General features: G+C 54.3%; 1 protein-coding gene across 3 annotated transcripts in view; it reads left to right on the forward strand.

The window, feature by feature from the left end:
• The window catches only part of TGM1 (transglutaminase 1), a 17,403-nt gene extending 4,025 nt beyond the window's left edge, over positions 1-13,378 (forward strand). The window contains exons 2-15 of one of the 3 annotated variants that reach the window (XM_006760834.2): positions 245-571; positions 722-910; positions 1,834-2,082; positions 2,463-2,581; positions 2,713-2,820; positions 3,248-3,422; positions 3,827-3,965; positions 4,986-5,089; positions 7,013-7,101; positions 7,571-7,724; positions 7,831-8,115; positions 8,239-8,399; positions 8,737-8,873; positions 12,981-13,378. In XM_006760834.2, coding sequence (XP_006760897.1) covers positions 247-571; positions 722-910; positions 1,834-2,082; positions 2,463-2,581; positions 2,713-2,820; positions 3,248-3,422; positions 3,827-3,965; positions 4,986-5,089; positions 7,013-7,101; positions 7,571-7,724; positions 7,831-8,115; positions 8,239-8,399; positions 8,737-8,873; positions 12,981-13,209 — 2,463 coding nt within the window. In that variant the 5' untranslated portion in view covers positions 245-246 and the 3' untranslated portion in view covers positions 13,210-13,378. Of the gene's footprint in view, positions 1-113; positions 572-687; positions 911-1,833; positions 2,083-2,462; positions 2,582-2,712; positions 2,821-3,247; positions 3,423-3,826; positions 3,966-4,985; positions 5,090-7,012; positions 7,102-7,570; positions 7,725-7,830; positions 8,116-8,238; positions 8,400-8,736; positions 8,874-12,980 lie in introns of those variants that run through there. The other 2 variants (XM_015562077.1, XM_015562078.1) reach the window with 2 other exon arrangements.
• The last annotated feature ends 4,915 nt before the right edge of the window (positions 13,379-18,293 follow it).

Genomic DNA, 18,293 nt, shown 5'->3' on the forward strand with positions numbered 1-18,293 from the left:
TGGGTGTCTGGGGAGGGGGGCGCCTCCCCCCTTCAGGGCGGAGGTTTCCGAGGTAAAGCCTGAGCGGGGCCTTCAGGGAGGGCCTCTGGTTGGGTCTGGGGGAATCTCTGGATCAAAAATAAGGCCATCTTTGTCACTGGCTGGCATCAAAGCAGCCCTCTGAATGGCGGGTTTCTGGCTGGGCTCCTGGTGAAAGGAAACCTGGAGGGTGACTGACCCGAGCCTCCCTGCCTCTTCCACGCAGACATGATGGACGGTCCTCGTTCCGATGTGGGCCGCTGGGGCGTGAGCCCCTGGCAGCCCCCCACAACACCCTCCCCGGAGCCGGAGCCGGAGCCGGACAGACGGTCCCGCAGAGGAAGCCGTTCCTTCTGGGCTCGATGCTGCAGCTGCTGCTCCTGCCGGAGTGGGGCGGACGATGACTGGGGGACTGGGCCCCACAGAGACTCTGGCTCCAGGGGTGGAGGGTCCAGCTCTGGGGGACGAAGGCCTGGCTCCCGGGGCTCAGACTCCCGCCGGCCTATCTCGCGGGGCAGCGGTGTGAACGCGGCCGGAGATGGTGTCATCCGAGGTGAGGCTGGCCTGTCCACCTGAGCTGAGAGCCGCAAGGCCTCAGTGGGGACTGGGGCTCCCCCTGGCATCTCGGAGAGCCTGGGAGGCTAATGCTGGGGGCCTGGGCTCCCCCAGGGCGCTTGGCTGACCAGGAGCTGTGACTTTGCAGAGGGCATGTTGGTGGTGACGGGTGTGGATCTCATGTGTTCACGCTCGGACCAGAACCGCCAAGAGCACCACACAGACGAGTTCGAGTACGATGAGCTGATCCTGCGCCGTGGGCAGCCTTTCCACATGGTGCTCTTCCTGTCGCGGCCCTACGAGTCCTCCGACCGCGTCATCCTGGAGCTGCACATCGGTCAGTGCGGCCTGCAGTGGGAAGGGTGGAAGCTTGGACATCGGGGCTGGCGAGCAGGGCCTCCCAGTCCTGGTATTAGGGTCAGAGGGGCGTCTTCGGGCTCCTCCCTCGCCTCACTCCTCACCCTCTGCCAGATCCGGAGGGTGCAAGTGTGTGTGTCCCTAGGGGTGTGTCTGAGGGGAGCCTTGGTGTTCCCATTTTCCTAAGCTCACCTCCAAGCCTCCAGGGGCATCTTTCTCAATACTCTTTCTCCTCGGATGTTTGCTTGGGTGTTGCTGCCCTGTGTGTCTTTCTGGTTCTGCTCTCCTTCCTGCTCTGCCCTCTCTGCCCAGTTCCGTCCCTCTGTTTCCTCTGTCTCCAGGGCCCAGGTCAGGTGCCTCCCTCACCGCGTTGCTTGGTGGCCGTTGACTGCGCAGGCTGGTGATTACCATGCTGCCGGGGGCGGGTGACTCCTCGTACCCTTTGATTAGGCCCCGGCCTTGCCCACCCCGCCTCTAATTTTCCAAGTACCCACCACCTCCACCAGGGATGCCCTGGGCTGTGGAAGGGACAGCCCAGGGGGCAGGCAGGCTTGGCTTCAGGATCTGGACTGCCCTTCCCCGTGAGGTGGAGGCATCTGGGCCCGCCAGGGCAGGAGCGGGGCCAGGAGGCAGGCAGAGGGTGACGGTGGCCTGGTCTCTCCTGCCCACCTCTGCCTTCAGTGTCAGGGGAACAGGTTTGGGACGTTGGACTGGGTTTCTGCCCTGGCATGTGGACAAGCATCGGGCGGGGACAGAGCTGTTCTGACTGTAAGGCGATGGCCCAACTCAGGGGCACACTCACTGGCTCATACACATCCTGGGTGGGGCTGGGAGAAGTCTAAGGCTCCATCCCCCCTACTGCAGGTAGGCCTCACCAGCTAATTGCTGCTTTCCCCATTCTAGGAAACAACCCCGAGGTGGGCAAGGGCACCCATGTGATCATCCCGGTGGGCAAGGGGGGCAGTGGAGGCTGGAAGGCCCAGGTGACCAAGTCCAGTGGGCAGAATCTGAACCTGCGGGTCCACACCTCCCCCAACGCCATCATCGGCAAGTTTCAGTTCACAGTCCGCACACATTCAGAGGCTGGCGAGTTCCTGTTGCCCTTCGACCCCCACAATGAGATCTACATCCTCTTCAATCCCTGGTGCCCAGGTGAGCCTGCCGGAGTCAGGGGCAGGGGGTAGACGGGAGAGAAGGAAGGTCGGGCTTCTTTTGCGAGGACCCAGCTGGGGGCCTGGCCCCGAGAGAAGCCAGCCCCCCTTTTTCCAGGTGAGGGGCTCTAGGTCCTATGTAGATAGGCGACCACCTCAAGGTCACACAGCCTCGCTTCTCCTGGTGAAGGGCCCCAGTTACAGCCACCCTCCTCCCACCATGTCTGACATGCTCCCTCCGTCCTTTGTGGGAGGGGCGCTTTTAGGCTAGAGGGGTCCCTGTTCTTCCTCTGTGGACGTGAGTCCTGCAGAGCTGGCCCGGGGCAGGGGGGCCGGGGAGAGGGCTGGAGGGAACCAGGCCTGTGTGTTTTGGGGATGCAGAGGACATCGTGTATGTGGACCGTGAGGACTGGCGGCAGGAGTACGTGCTCAATGAGTCTGGGAGGATTTACTATGGGACTGAAGCACAGATTGGGGAGCGGACGTGGAACTACGGCCAGGTACAGCGGGCCAGGGCCAGGTGCACTCGGGGAGCCAGAGGCAGGTGGGGAGGGGTGGGAGAGGAGAGGCTGGCCTAGGGTCAAGCGTGGCCACCTCGGGCTGCGGTCACCTCTGCCCTCCCTCCTTCCAGTTTGACCATGGGGTGCTGGATGCCTGCCTGTACATCCTGGACCGGCGGGGCATGCCATATGGAGGCCGTGGGGACCCAGTCAGTGTCTCCCGAGTCATCTCTGCCATGGTGAGCACCCTCATGGCTCTGAGCCCTACTGTGTGTCTGCCTGCTGCCTCTCTGGCCTCCCTCTTCGGGCCTTTCTGATTCCTCCAGGACCCCAGCCCTGCCCTGCCCTTGCAAATGGTTTCCTGGGAAGGGGTCTCACTCCTTTTCTCTCCTTTGCCTGTCCCCCACCCCACCCTTCCTGGCTCCTGTCCCAGCTCTTATGGAATGTAGGGCCAAACCCAATACTTGGCACACCCAGGGTTCACATTCTTGTGTCAAACCAGAGGTGGGGGAGGGGGGAATGACGCTGGCAGGGGTGGGCGTGGCTCAGCTAGATCCTGAGGCATTTAGGGGTGAGAGTGTTTGTAGTGCCAGGGGCTGGGCCTGACCACATGGCAGATCCTGAGCCTCTCCTCCTGCTCCTCCCATCCCATTCTGTCCTGGACAGGTGAACTCCTTAGATGACAATGGGGTCCTGATTGGGAACTGGTCTGGCGATTACTCCCGAGGCACCAACCCGTCAGCGTGGGTGGGCAGCGTGGAGATCCTCCTCAGCTACCTGCGCACCGGCTCCTCTGTCCCCTACGGCCAGTGCTGGGTCTTCGCCGGTGTGACCACCTCAGGTAGTGGAGGGACTAGCACCGGAGGGGCCTGGGCCGGACAAGGAGGAGGGTGGGGAGCCGGGCTACACCTTCATGAGCCAGGCCCAGCTGTGGCTACAGTGTAGGGGCAGGTGGGGGTGGATGGTAGGCTGGCCTTAATTATCATTAATTAATGTTAACAACCGGAGAGAAGCCTAGGGGAGGGGAGGGAGAAGAGGCAGCAAGGACAAAGCCAGTCAGGTGGCCCGGCTTCCCCTAACCCCAACACACCCTGACCCAAAGGCCTCCTCACCCCAATGACCGCTGACCCAGCTTGGCAACCCCATTGCCCTTCTCCCCCTGCTATTACTCACCTGATGCCTGCCCTGCCCCCCACCTTTGCCCTGGCCCTGGGCCCTGAACCCCCAACCCTGGCTCCTCTGCAGTTTTGCGCTGCTTGGGCCTGGCCACTCGTACCGTCACCAACTTCAACTCAGCGCATGACACAGACACGTCCCTCACCATGGACATCTACTTCGATGAGAACATGAAGCCGCTCGAGCATCTGAACCATGATTCTGTCTGGTGAGGCTGGGGCTGGGGCTGGGGCTGGACTGCTCGTCCCTGCCAAGAGCAGTGAGCCGAGACCTGGCCAGGTGTCTCGGTTGGAATGTTCTCCTGTACCCCAAAAAAGCTTTGGGCTCAATTTCTGGACAGGGCACCTACCTAGGTTTTGGGTTCAGTCCCCAGTCGGGGCACATACGAGGGACAGCCCATCAATGTTTTTTGTTTTTTGTTTTTTATTGATTTCAGAGAGGAAGGGAGAGGGAGAGAGATAGAAACATCAATGATGAGAGAGAATCATTGATTGGCTGCCTCCTGCACACCCCCTACTGGGGTCAAGCCCACAACTCGGGCATGTGCCCTTGGCAGGAATCTAACTGGGGACCCTTGAGTCCACAGGCTAACACTCTATTCCAGGGGTCCTCCAACTTTTTAAACAGGGGGCCAGTTCACTGTCCCTCAGACTGTTGGAGGGCCGGACTATAGTTTAAAAAAAAACTATGAACAAATTCCTATGCACACTGCACATATCTTATTTTGAAGTAAAAAAACAAAATGGGAACAAATACAGTATTTGTATTTGCATGTGGCCCACGGGCCGTAGTTTGAGGACCCCTGCTCTATTCACTGAGCCAAACCAGCTAGGGCTCTTTTTTCCTTACTTTTTTGAAAGATTTTTTTTTATCGAGTTTTAGAGAGAGGAAGGGAGAGGTATAGAGAGAAACGTGGATGTAAGAGAGAAATGTGGATCTGCTGCCACCTATATACCCCCTGCTGGAGATCAAGCCCACAACCCGGGCATATGCCCTGACCAGCAACCTTTCGGTGCATGGGACAATGCCCAACCAACCGGCCATGGCCCATCGATGTTTCTTTCTCTCTCAAAATTATCCTCTCTCTAAAAGTCAATAAGAACATATCCTCGGGTGAGGATTAAAAAGGAACAAAAAAAAAAGAACAGTGACCTGAGACCTGGACCCTGAGGGCGGCGGGGTGGTCGGGCGGGCTGCTCAGACCCAGGCTCCCTCCATGTCTGCCCAGGAACTTCCACGTGTGGAATGACTGCTGGATGAAGAGGCCGGATCTGCCCTCGGGCTTTGATGGTTGGCAGGTTGTGGATGCCACACCCCAGGAGACCAGCAGTGGTGAGGCGGGGCCCTGCGTGGCTCCTGAACCCCACTTTGGCTTTGTCCCCACATCCCCAACCTGGGTAACAAACTCCAGGGTCAGCGCTGGACGGGGCCTTGGAGCCAGGTCCTTTAACCCCATGGTTCTTAGACTCATTAGCCATGCAGCCTTTAGTTTATTTTTACCTTTCTGCATAACTATATGCTTGACCCGGTGCATGAAAATTCACGCACTGGAGGGGGACCCTCAGCCCCACCTGCCCCCTCTCACAGTCCAGAAGCCTTCAGGGGCAGGAGGCAAACCAGCGGTCAGGGGAAGGCGACACCCCATCACACCTCTACTACTGCCACTGCCGGCAGCGCAAGCCTTGGCCGGGTCTCCGGAGGCAGGCGCGCAGAGCGGCTGGGCCGGCCCCAGTGGGGCTGAGGGGACTGGACGTCACCATCTTGTGGCTGTGGGCACCGCCATCTTTTTCGCGCCGGCCCTGGGCGGCTGGGGGGCTGAGGGACTGGGGGTCTCCGGAGGCAGGCGCGCGGAGCGGCTGGGCCGGCCCCAGTGGGGCTGAGGGGACTGGACGTCACCATCTTGTGGCTGTGGGCACTGCCATCTTTGAGGGTGTGGCAGTCAATTAGCATATTCCCTTCTTATTGGCTGTGGGTGCTGCCATCTTTGCAACAGCCTGAGGGTCAATTAGCATATTCCCTCTTTATTAGATAGGATAATGGTTAACATACTCAAATGGTTCAAAAGTCAAAAAAAGATGGCAAAAATTAGGCCTGTCGTATACTTTGTTCTCAAACAGGACCTGCCCCTTTTCACCTTAACACTGCAGCCCCAGGCAGCCAGCCTGCCCCCCTGCTGTCTTCCTTCCGCCTCCCCTTCTTCACACTGGGTCAGGTAGCCCTCACCTAGCCTACGTTTCTCCTCTGGTCTCTGGCCAGACCTCTCCCTCTCCATCATCTCTGTGTACAGTGTCCCCTGACTTATGCAACCCAGAGGCATCTGCGATGCTGGAAACGCCTGGCCCAGGACATGGCGAGACCTGAGTTCTGGCCCCACTCTGGGAAGTGGTGGGGAGGGCGGCAGGCAGAGGCCCTGGGGCCAGTCAGACCTGGGCTTGTCCAGCTTGATTACTTCTTAGATATGTCCTCATGGGCAAGGCCCTTGCATCTTTGGGCTTTGGTGTTCTTGTTTGTAATATGAGGGTAATATATACCATACAGGGTGGTTGGGAGGATCAAATGAGAAGTCGTATGTTAGAGAGACTAGCAGCATTCCCAGACCATAGTAAATATTAGCTCCGTCCATTCTCTTGTATCCAGCTGTCTTGTGAGATCCTGGCATCTACCTTGCTTTTCTGAGACGCAGTTTCCCCAGCTATAAAAGAGGACTGTAGTGCTAGGTATTTTCTAAGAGTCTTTCCTGTTGGATGGTGTCTTCTCCTGACAAGCATCTTCCCTGTTAGCCCATCTCCTCTAAAAACCCTCCTGAGCATGATGAGGCCAGACTCTACTTCCCACCAGCTCCCCCCTGCGCCCCCAGAGAGGGCACATTGGGCTTAGAGCTGAGGGGTTGTTCTGGATTTTTCTGGAATGGTGTCTGGGGTGTCATTGGTCTCCCAGACTGCAAGCAGAGTTACCGTGGGCTCTGGAATTGTCTTGATGTAGAGGGTTCTGACCTCTGGGGATCACAGACAGCCAACAGCCAACTTCAGCCAATGGAAGAAGAGTGTGTCAATGATTTGGTTGTCCCCAGGGTTGGTCCTGCCCCGCCCCTGCCCCCACTGACTGAGGCCAAATGGAACTTCACTCTCCTGTTTGCCCTCCCTCGGGTGGACTGGGTGGCAGCTGACCCCCAGGCAGTGGGCACTAGGCCTGAATGGGTGGGCCACTCCCAAGATCCTTGCACCTCTCACCTCCATCCTGCCCTGTCTCCCCTAGGCATCTTCTGCTGTGGCCCTTGCTCCCTGCAGTCCATCAAGAATGGCCTGGTCTACATGAAGTACGACACACCCTTCATTTTCGCCGAGGTGAGGGTTGTGCTCCACATGCCTTCTGCAGGCCAAGGCCCGGCGTAGTCGTGGGTTCTCTGCTCCTGACTTCACCGCTGACTGATCAGCTGTGTGTCCTTGGGAAAGTCATTCTAAGAGTCTTCGTTTCCTCCACTAAGGGAATAATAATGGCTGTCGTGCTTCCTGTATTCAGGATCAAAAGAAATAATGGGTATGAAACGGCTTTACAAGTCATAAAGTCAGCAAACGAGCGTAAGGGATTACTGTTATTAATGCCGAAGTGCTTTGCGAGGAGCCTCCCAGACCAGCCTCCCTGCTCTCTGGCCTCATCTGGCTCAGCTTGGAAAGTCGCCCTGTTTGGCTCTGCCAGGAAGCTCCCCGCCTTCACACCTAACCCTCCCTGCTGCTTGGAGGATCCAGGGAAGGTCCGACCTCAGACCCTGTGGCTCACTCACTGCAGCTCACACCCCCTGCCCCCTCCCCATAGGTGAACAGTGACAAGGTTTACTGGCAGCGACAGGACGATGGCAGCTTCAAGATTGTGTACGTGGAGGAGAAGGCCATTGGCACACTCATCGTCACAAAGGCCATTGGCTCCAACATGCAGGAGGATGTCACCCACCTTTATAAGCACCCAGAAGGTACCGTCCCCCAACCGGCCAGCGCAGGCCCGGACCGAATGCTCCCACTGAGCACTCACCCACCCTCCCAGGAGCCGTAACCTCACCCTTGACCCTCAACCCCCAGGCTCAGAAGCAGAGCGGAAGGCAGTGGAGACAGCAACCGCCCATGGCAGCAAACCCAATGTGTACGCCACCCGGGACTCAGCTGAGGACGTGGCGATACAGGTGGAGGCCCAGGACGCAGTGATGGGGCAGGATCTGGCGGTCAGCGTGTTGCTGACCAATCGCAGCAGCAGCAGCCGCCGCACCGTGAAGCTGCACCTCTACCTCTCGGTCACCTTCTACACCGGTGTCACCGGGTCCGTCTTCAAGGAGAACAAGAAGGAAGTGGTGCTGGCTCCAGGGGCCTGTAAGTGCTCCTTCCCCAGCCCTGTCCCCTAGATGGCCAGGCACTGGGGCTATGGCCCTGGAGGCCCTGGGAAGCCATGTCCGGGGAAGCAGGCCTCCGTGACACCATGCCTCTTCTCCCCAGCGGACCGTGTGACCATGCCGGTGGCCTACCAGGAATACAAGCCCCACCTTGTGGACCAGGGGGCCATGCTGCTCAATGTCTCCGGCCACGTCAAGGAGAGCGGGCAGGTGCTGGCCAAGCAGCACACGTTCCGCCTGCGCACCCCGGACCTCTCCCTCACGGTGAGGGCGGCTGGCTGGAGCGTGAGGGGTGGCCTGGGGCTGAGGGAAATGGAGCCGACGGGGACAGGGTGCTAAGTCAGGAACACGACGGCCTGACGAGCAGTTCTAGAAGGAAGAGACCGGAGGTTGGCTCTGGGTTCTCAGACCTCCGTTTTCTCTGTAAAGTGAGATCGCATCTCCCCGATTCTGTGGTGGCTTCTCGGCTTATGCAGAGCCTCCTCTCGGGGGGGAGATGTGTGGGACTCAAGGAGGTTTGGACCCCTCTCTGATGCGGTGTATGGACCCCATGTACTTGACTGGGGTCTCTGATGTGGGGATGGGTCTCTTTTTCTCTCAGTTGTTGGGAGCAGCTATGGTTGGCCAGGAGTGCGAAGTACAGATTGTTTTCAAGAACCCCCTGCCTATCACCCTCACCAACGTAGTCTTCCGGCTCGAGGGCTCCGGGTTACAGAGACCCAAGATCCTCAACGTGGGGTGAGTCTGATGCCGCCTTGTCTGCCTCCTGGGCAGCCTGGGCCCCACATTGCTTCCTCTCTTGGTCAGAATGGTAAGGATGGTCAGGATGGTACCATCTGTCAGGGTCCAAGAAAGCAGCTTGGGGCCAGCCAGCAATACCATCTGACTCAGTTCAGTCCAAGCAGGTCTCAGAAGACCTGCTACATGTGCATTGCTGTGCTGTGTCCCCGCCCTGCCTCACCATCTCACTGGGAGCTAAAACTCACATAGGAATTATTAGTAACTCACCACTCACATTGCCCAGCACTCAGGAGTTGACCAGCACTTTCAGGAATATTTTCTCATTTAGGAGACCATAAAAACCCTTGAAGGTGTGTTAGAGATCATCATATAATTAAAAGCAAAGCTTTGGGATTCCAGAGCAGGTTCAAGTCCCACCTCCATCACTCACTGGCTATGTGCCCCTGGGCGGGTGACTGCTCCTCTGAGCCTCATTTTTCTCAGCTGTAATGTGGGGAAAACAATAGTACCTGGCTCTGAGGGTCATCTTGAGAACTGAATGAGGTGCTGCACTAACACCGTTAGCATAGTGCTTGGAGCAAAGTTAGTGCTCACTTTGATTATTGCCACCATCACCCCCACCTTACAGATGGGGGCCCTAATGGCCACGTCTCACAGGGCCCCATGGCTCATAAGGGCCAGACGCCCTTCTGTGTGGCGCACGCCGCGTTAACACTCTTAAGCCTGTTGCTTGGTTTGAGCCATGAGGGCTGAGCAGCAGTTCCAGAGGCGAAGGCCCTGCACCCCAGGCCCTTACCAGCCTCCTGGACCTGATCCTGAGCCAGGCAAGGCTGTGTGAGGGCCTCACACATGCTTAGGTTCCTGGGCCTGTGCTGTCATCTCTGACACAGACCCACCCAAGTGCCCTGTCCCTCCCCAGGAACAGTACAGAGGGAAAGCAGAGAAGGCCAGAGGCTGACATTTAAGATCAGCGTTCTGGGGGCCTGAGGGAGAGAGATGGCCTGTGTGAGGGACTGGGTGCGGGAAGCAGAGGGTCCCTGCCCACCCTGCGGAACATCCCTCCCCCAACACACGCACGCACACACACACGCACGCACGCACTCTCAGTCACAGCAGGCTCTGCGTGGTGGTGGCCTCCACCTTTGCCAACAGGCCAAAGCTGGAAAGGATAGATGCTAACAGGCATGATATTTGCCCCAGCCCGAACCCTGGATGATGTCATATGTCACAAAGGAGCGCTTTCCCCTTATCTCCCCACAAGAGTCTCTGGCAGCTAAGAGAGTGGAACTGGGGCTCCCAGATAGCTCCTCCCTGCAGGCGTCTCTCACCTGCAAGTGATGGAAGCAGATTCCCCTGTTCTGAGAGGTCCCAGAGCTGGACGCCCCTCGGCAGCCCTGCCAGACTTTTGAGTCTTGCCTCCTCCCGGGAAGAAGGAGATGGCCACCGAGCTAAGCATGGAGACCCGCCCCATCTCTTCCCTGCGGGCTTGTATAAGGCCCCCTTCCCATTAAAGGTCCCAGCCTCCCCCCAAGTCCATGAGAGGGTTGGAAGGTGGTTTCTCAAGGCAGGTCCTCCCTGGTTGGCCTGTGGCTCCTCAGCTGCTGTTGGCCCAGGCCAGGGCCACCAGGACAGTGGAGAACCGGAGGGGAAGTCCCTGAGCTACTGGTTCAGATACATTGGATTCCAAGATGGGTGTTACTTTGTTCCCGTTTGCACATCAAAAGACTGTGGTATGGAGCCCCATTATAGGATAAGGTGTGCCACCCAGAGTGGTGACTAGCCATTTAATAAACATTCCAGGACTTACTCCTCCAGATGGCTGTTGTCACCACCAACCCGGCACCAGGACAGGCTGAAAGTCTCTTTCAAACCCTTCTCTGGAATTTCCCCGGAGTCTGAATCATAGATTCCAGAATATTCCTAGGGCGGTCTTCCTGGGGGTGCATTTAACTTTAGGGAAACAGCCTTAAGTCATCTAGAGCTAAGACGAATTAATCTGGTGGGCAAACAGGGTGAGAAATAATGCCCTTTTCAATCAGAAATGAAGCTTGGCTATAAGGGGGACAGGGGACACGGGTGTGACTGGGTCCTCGTGGCATGTGTATGATTTTCAGTGACTCTGAAGAAAAGCCCAGGAGTTTTAAAAGGTGTTTCAGCACTGGCAACATGGCTGACCTCGTGCAGAATGGAAGGACAGTGCTAATTCGGGATGTCTAAAGGAGTTGGTTTCGTTGCCTGCACTCATTGTTACAGGCACATTCCAGTGTTAGCAGCTGATGCGCTGAGCTTAAATTCCGAAGCTGGGATGTGGCAAAGGGCTCACCTGACACTGAGCCCAGGGCAGGGAGAAATCCTGACATCCATGCTGGAAACTGGAAAGCAATTTCTCTTGGAAATAACGTTACAAATAAAGGCCAGGTTCTGGAATAGTACAGGTTGATTGTAGTGCAGGGCAAGTAGACCTTAAAGACTGGTCTGAGCCTAAACAGTTTTACCTCTGTATTGATGGAAAAGTGGGCACAAGTTAAAAAACACAAATTTGTAACCAGCCAGAGTATAACATACCTACTAAATTATAGACCTAATTGCTAGTTACCTGCTATGATAGGAGGTCTAGCAATTAGGTCTGTAACGTAACAGTTAGACTTTATCTCCCTGCCTCCCCCTGCTCTCCTCTTGCATAGAGCTTGGAAGCATCTTCAAGACCATCTGCTACCACCCCTTATTTTATATTCACTTCCATCTGTAGACCAGAAAGTGGGGATCAGAGAAGTTCAGTAACGTGTCCTAAACCACAAAGCCGGCAGTGGTAGAAGAAGGAGTACAGAATGGTCCAGGGACACCTCTTGCAAGCAAGCAGGCTTCAAGCTAAATGTTTTGCCCCAAGGAGAGCTTATCCTTGAAGTTCGGATATTGGTTCATTCTCTTGAAGGACTGGGGTGTCGGCACCCGTGTGGCTCCAGGGAGGGTCCCCATGGCAGGCTTGAGTTGAGTGGAGGCCAGAGGTAAGGACTGAGGCAGAGGCAGGAAAGGATAGATGCTAACAGGCATGAGCAGGTGTGATATAAGTACAATCACAGTCAGTAAATAAAGCACACATGCAGATTGCAAAGGGCCAGGTTCACTTTCCTGAGGGCAGCAGGTTCTCAAGGAGCCCTCCCTGAGCAGGTGGGGTGAGCCTGCACAGGCAGCCAGGGCAACGCATAAAAGAGGAGGTGGGTTCAGGGCAGGGAAGGAGCCCATGGAGGCTGGTGGGCAGGAGGAATGGTGGGGGATGATGAGATCGTGCAGGCCGGCAGGCTGAGTCACAGAGAGCCTGTGTGTCAGGTTAGGGAGCTGCAGTCTCATTCCTTAAGCACCAAGGAAGCCAAGCCCTTGAAGGGTTCAGTTCAAGTTCAAGTGGTCAGAGAATAGAATAGAAAAATGAGATGAAAGGCAAGAAGGCCAGTTAGAAGGCTGGTGAAACTGATTCTCAGAGGTGTGGTCTGGGAATAGATTTTCAGAGATCCATTAAGAAGGGAGAAAATAAAAGCACTGTAGTGTGTGTGTGTGTGTGTGTGTGTGTGTGTGTGATGCACATACACACAAACATGTATGTTCTTGGGAAAGACTTCCTTTTTCTGAGATAACATTTTCCCAATGTTTTGAGGATTAAAATGCTCCTTTGGAAAGATGATTGTGGCCACTTTCTTCCTTGGCAAAACTGAAAGTATTTGGCAAGACTGCGTTGAGCCCCAAAGTCTCCATTTGAAGTGTCCTTGGTCTCAGAAACTCCATGTGGGGCGGGGATGGTCTGGTTAGGCAGCAGCTGGCAATGGAGATGAGGGGGAGGCGGTGCAAGAGTTTGCCCAGGTGTCTGTGGGAGGGGGAGGGAGGAACCGGGATGACTGGGACATTTCTAACTCAGGCAGCTGTGTGGGTGACTGCTGATCTGTGTGGAGGTGGCCTTGGGACTCAGGCTTTGTCCTGGTCCTGGGTGTGGGGATCCCTGTTGTGCCTGAAGGGCTCCTCCTTCTGCTCCTTCCTTCCTGGCTGCCCCGCCAGTCCTTCCTCCCCACTCCGCCCCGAGTCACCCCCGGCCCATGACCCTGTCTCTGCCCACAGGGACATTGGGGGCAACGAGACAGTGACGCTGCGCCAGACGTTCGTGCCTGTGCGACCAGGGCCCCGCCAGCTCATCGCCAGCTTGGACAGCCCACAGCTCTCGCAGGTGCACGGTGTCATCCAGGTGGACGTGGCCCCAGCCTCCGGCAGCCGGGGTGTCTTCTCAGATGCCGGAGGCAGCAGTCGCTCAGGAGAAACTATTCCTATGGCTTCTCGAGGTGGGGCTTAGCCCTGGGCCAGGAGCCACAGGACTGGAGTCAGATGAACAAGGACACTGCCTCAAGATGGGGGTCTGCTGCAGAGCGGCTCCCCAGGGGCGCGGGCGGGGAGGCCGGGGAGGGAGCCTATCTTCACTTGCACTGGACAGCACAGAAACTAATAAACCTTTTTTTAATGAAGTGCTGTTCTGTCCATCTGTCCGTCCATGCTGGGCCAAGCAGTGTGAACCTACTGTCTGTCCCAGGGACGCCCGCGGCATTTCTGGCGCTCCTGGCCCTGAGAAGCATGGCTGGCAGGTCAGCAGCTCTTCAGATTGGGCCTCCAGTGCTTATCTGACCCATCTCCCCTCACCCCAGGGTGCTTCTACGGCCAAAGCCCTTCTGAAGGCCCGGGACTGCCCCTTCCACAGCACCCCCTGGGGAGAAAAGGACCTGAGTTCCCTTTTGTATGCACATGCTTGGGTAGAAATAGGCTGGAGAACTCACCGAGCAGCAAAGCTCCTTTCCACTGTTTATTTTCAAATATCCTTGTCTAAGAATTAGTATACAAGTAATACACGTCCAGAGTTGAAAATTAAGAAAATATTGAAAATTGTAAAGAAGAAAGGAATAGTCTTCAACCACCACCATGTACAGTAAAGAACTATTAACATTGTGTTTCATATTGGGCTTTCCCCCCGAGTCACCTCTGACGAGCACTTTCTCCCAGCATTAAACAGTGGTTGGCATCCTGGGTAAAGACTGGGTGAGAGTCTTCACTTCCAGCTGCCCTCCGGGGCCTCCTGAGCACGGCTGCCTGCTCCATCTCCTGGGCCCTGCTCAGCCTCGGGGTGTTGGAGTGAGTCCAGCCTCCACCCCAGGCTCTCGCTCCTCCAGTTCCACTCTGCCTAGGTGAGTTCCGCTGGTCTTGTGGTTTTAAGGACCACTAACTCCAAAAATTGTATTTGTTTTCACTGAACCTCAAACTCGTAAATTTTTCGGCCTTCTCAGCATCTCTACAGTGTGTTTCATAGACGGCCCCAAGCAAAACAACTCTAAGATCAAACGCCTGACCTCCCCTCGTATATTCTCCTGCAGCCGCCCCTATGTCAATAAATGGCAGCTCTATCTTTCCAGTTTCTTGGGCCCACTACCTTGGAGTCATCCTTGACTCCTTGCTCTCTCTCACATCCACATTCAGTCTGTCAGCCAATCTTGTTGGATCTGTCTCCCATGCCCACGTGTCCAGAATCTGACTGCTCCTCGTCACCTCTACAGCTGCCGCACTGCCCAGCTGCCTTCCTATCTCACCCGGATCGCTGCCTCTGCTTCCTAATCGTATCCCCACACCCACGCTTGCCCTTTGACACACTGCTCTTCACACAGCAGCCAGAATGAGCAGGTGAATTTGATTGTGTCAATCCTCTGCTGCTTCCTTCCCACAGTGCCAAGCATGTTCCCACTCTAGGGCCTTTGCAGGACTTAGCACTTGGCCTGACAAGTCCTTCCCCAGACAGCTCCGTGGTTTGCCCCCTCTTTTCCACCATCTTGGTGAGGTCTTCCCCACCATCCCATCCTGAAGCTGCAACGTCCTCCCTCACTGGCTTCCCGTCTTTCCCTTCCCCTTCCCCTTCTTCCCTCAGGCGCGCATTACCTTTGCCTTTCTCTCTCCTAAGCTCCAACGGCCCTTCTTTTGCTGCGGTAACTTGTTCCAGAAGCCCAGCTGGCTCACTTCTACTATCTCTGCAACTTTCTAAATAAACTTTGTCTTATAACTAAAAATTAAAAATAAAGTTGTAACATCCTCCATGCTCTCTATACTCCTCTTGCTTTATTTCCCTCCATAGCACATATTCCTTTTTTTTTGTTTTTCTGCATAGCACATATTACCATCTGGTGCTCTCTATATTGAATTCTTTGTATTATTTGTTATCAAATTTTCTCTACTGGTACTGCCCCATCCTAGTCCTCCCTCATTGGAGTGAAGCACCAGCCCTCTAAGTAACCACCCCCTGCCCTGTCTATTCTCAATTTGCCAGCCAGAGAGATGTTCTGTTTCTTTGTGTTTTGTTGTTGTTGTTTAAATACACCTTTATTGATTTCAGAGAGGAAGAGAGAGGGAGCCCTAGCTGGTTTGGCTCAGTGGATAGAGCATCGGCCTGTGGACTCAAGGGTCCCCTTACGTGTGCCCTGACCAGGAATTGACCTGTGACCTCCTGGTTCATAGGTCGACGTTCAACCACTGAGCCACACCAGCCAGGCTAGAGAGATGTTTGTTTGTTTTTTAATATATTTTATTGATTTTTTTTACAGAGAGGAAGGGAGAGGGATAGTTAGAAAGATCGATGAGAGAGAAACATCGATCAGCTGCCTCCTGCACACCTCCTACTGGGGATGTGCCTGCAACCAAGGTACATGCCCTTGACCGGAATCGAACCTGGGACCTTTCAGTCCATAGGCCAACGCTCTATCCACTGAGCCACACCACCCAGGCTAGAGTGATGTTTTTAAATGTCAGTCAGATCATGTCACTGATCTGCTCACCACCTCCAGTGACCCCTCGGGGCTCACAATAATAGCCATGGTCCTCCCTGTGGCCTTCAGAGCCCTCTGATTTACCCCTTATCCTCCTGTCACTCAGATTCACCTTTCTTGTTGTTTCTGGAAACTTCCCCCTGAGGACTTTTGAACTTGCTCTTGCCCCTGTCAGGCACACTCTCCCCACTCCCTCCCCATGTCCACATGGCTGGCACCCTCCCTCCTTTGAGATCTTTCCTCAACTACCATAGTAAGTCCTCCTATTTTAAACTGCAATTCACCCCACTCCTCACTACCATTTTTCCCTGCGCTATTTTCCTCCTTAGTACTTATTTTCATCCAACATACCAAATACTTTAACACTGCGTTTGTGTCCCCTCCCCTAACCAAAATATGAATTCCACGAGAGCAGTGATTTTGTCTGATTTGCTCTTTGCTATATGCTCAGAATTTAGTGCCTAGAGATACTAAATGCCTGCTGAGTGAGTAAGAACGTAGGCATTAATCTATCTGTAATAACTCATGTCACCCTCACAAAACCTCTTTAGATGAAGAAACTGAGGCACAAAGGGTTAGGTAGTTTGTCCAAAATCATTCAACAATCTAGAATAGGATTAGAAATCAGGTAGTCTGGCTCCATAGCCTATATTCTATCTCAGACTAAAAGCGATCCCACAGAGCTCGTAATCCCACCCCAAACCATTCTTCCCCCCATTTGTCCCATCTCATTGTTACTATAATGACCCAGTTGTTCAACCATAAACATACAGTCACCCCTTACTCCTCTTTCCTCTCTTCCACTATTCATCGGCAAGTTTTCTCAGCTCTACCTCCAAAATATTACTAATCTGTCATTCTCTCCACTTACACTATCACTGTGCTTTCTCCCTACAGAACTGCCGCAGCTTCCTGGTGAGTTACCACTCTTGAACCTGAACAATCCAATTTCTACACAGCCAATGAGCTTGCTAAACTCTAAATTAAATCCTGGTACTATTTTACTTAAAACCTTCCACTGCTTTCCCATCACCCTTGGACAACCCAAAGTCCTACTCTGACGTACCCGGCCTGCAGACCTCTCTAGCTCATTGCCACTGTGTGCCCTGGCTCTTCTGCCTCAGCCCCGGGGTCCTTCTGCTTCTCAGCTTCACCACCTCCTACCTAAGACTTAGCTCCTGCTCTTCCTCTGGATGAATACCCTCCCCCAGGCATATGGTGGGGTGCCAGGGTGTGGGGAGCTCCTGTTATTTTGGTCTCAGCTCAGCTGTCACCACCTCAGGGAGCGCTTCCCTGACCATCAATCTGGTTCATTTTCCACCTCCCAGTCTCTTTAGCATACCACTGTTTTATTTTGTGTCCTGCCTAGCACGTATTGTTTAATATTAGTGTCTATTTATGTATTACATGCTGTCTCTTTTCTCTAAAATGTGAACTTCATCTGAGTTAAGACCTTATCTGTCTTGTTCACACCCCCTAAAACAGGACCTAGCACAGAGGTGCACAGAAAATGTTTGCTACTTACAAATTTAAAAGCAATAATTTGCAAGAGATGGCATGTTTAAGATGCTTGATACATTTTATTAAGTTGGTTTCCAGAAAGATTGAGCAGCAACACAATAGTTTCTCTTTTCATTGAACACCTGGGAGAAAATGTGAGACATTAAGATTCCAACAACTCTGTAACTTGCTTCACATTTGTTCCTTTTACCCTCATTCCCTATATTTATTACAGCTCAAAAATGCTTGAAATCCCCCCAAAAAACAACAAACAAAAAACAACGGGAAGGCAATGCTAACCTCCAAATAGTCAGAGGGAAAGAAATGCATGTTGAGTTCCCATGATGAGTTAAGCTCAACTTGGGTGCTTTATGGGTATCACCTCCTTTAATTCTCTGGAGGTAGGCATTAGAATCCCTGCTGTCCCAGCTTAATCTGTTCTGGCCTCGGGCCTCTAGATCTCCTCCTGCTAGAATGTAAGCCCTGTGAGGGCAGGGACCTTCTCTCTCTTATTCATGGCTGATTCACAGTCTACAATATGTAGGAGGTGCTCAATAAGTGTCTGTTAAATGAAAGATTAACTAATCAGAGGGTAATGGAGGGTCTGAAAACCTGGAAGCACAATGGAGGATTGTGTTTTGGAGCATTTGCAGGAAGAATGCACAGTGGATGATGAGAGCAGCTCTGGGAAAGATAAATGGGCACCCAGGGGGGCTCAGTAACAACTATACAAGCAGAGCTCTTACTGGGACAGTACCTCAGGAAACTGTACCGAGGGAAACCTATTTCATGCCATTTATATTTATTTAGATGATGATTTCCTTCACATCATCCTTTATATAACAACTAGAGGCCTGGTGCACAAAATTCATGCACTTGGTGGGTGTCCCTCAGCCCGACCTGAGCCTCTTACAGGCTGGGAGCCCTTGGGGGATGTCCAACTGATGGCTTAGGCCCGCTCCCTGCCATCAGTTGGACACCCTTAGTGCTGCCATGGAGGCGGGAGAGGCTCTTGCCACTGCTATTGCACTCACCAGCCGTAAGCCAAACTTTTGGCGCAGTGGCACTCCCCCTGTAGGAC

Source organism: Myotis davidii, unplaced genomic scaffold (assembly GCF_000327345.1).
Source record: "Myotis davidii unplaced genomic scaffold, ASM32734v1 scaffold157, whole genome shotgun sequence".
In the NCBI taxonomy this organism is placed as follows: Eukaryota; Metazoa; Chordata; class Mammalia; order Chiroptera; family Vespertilionidae; genus Myotis; species Myotis davidii.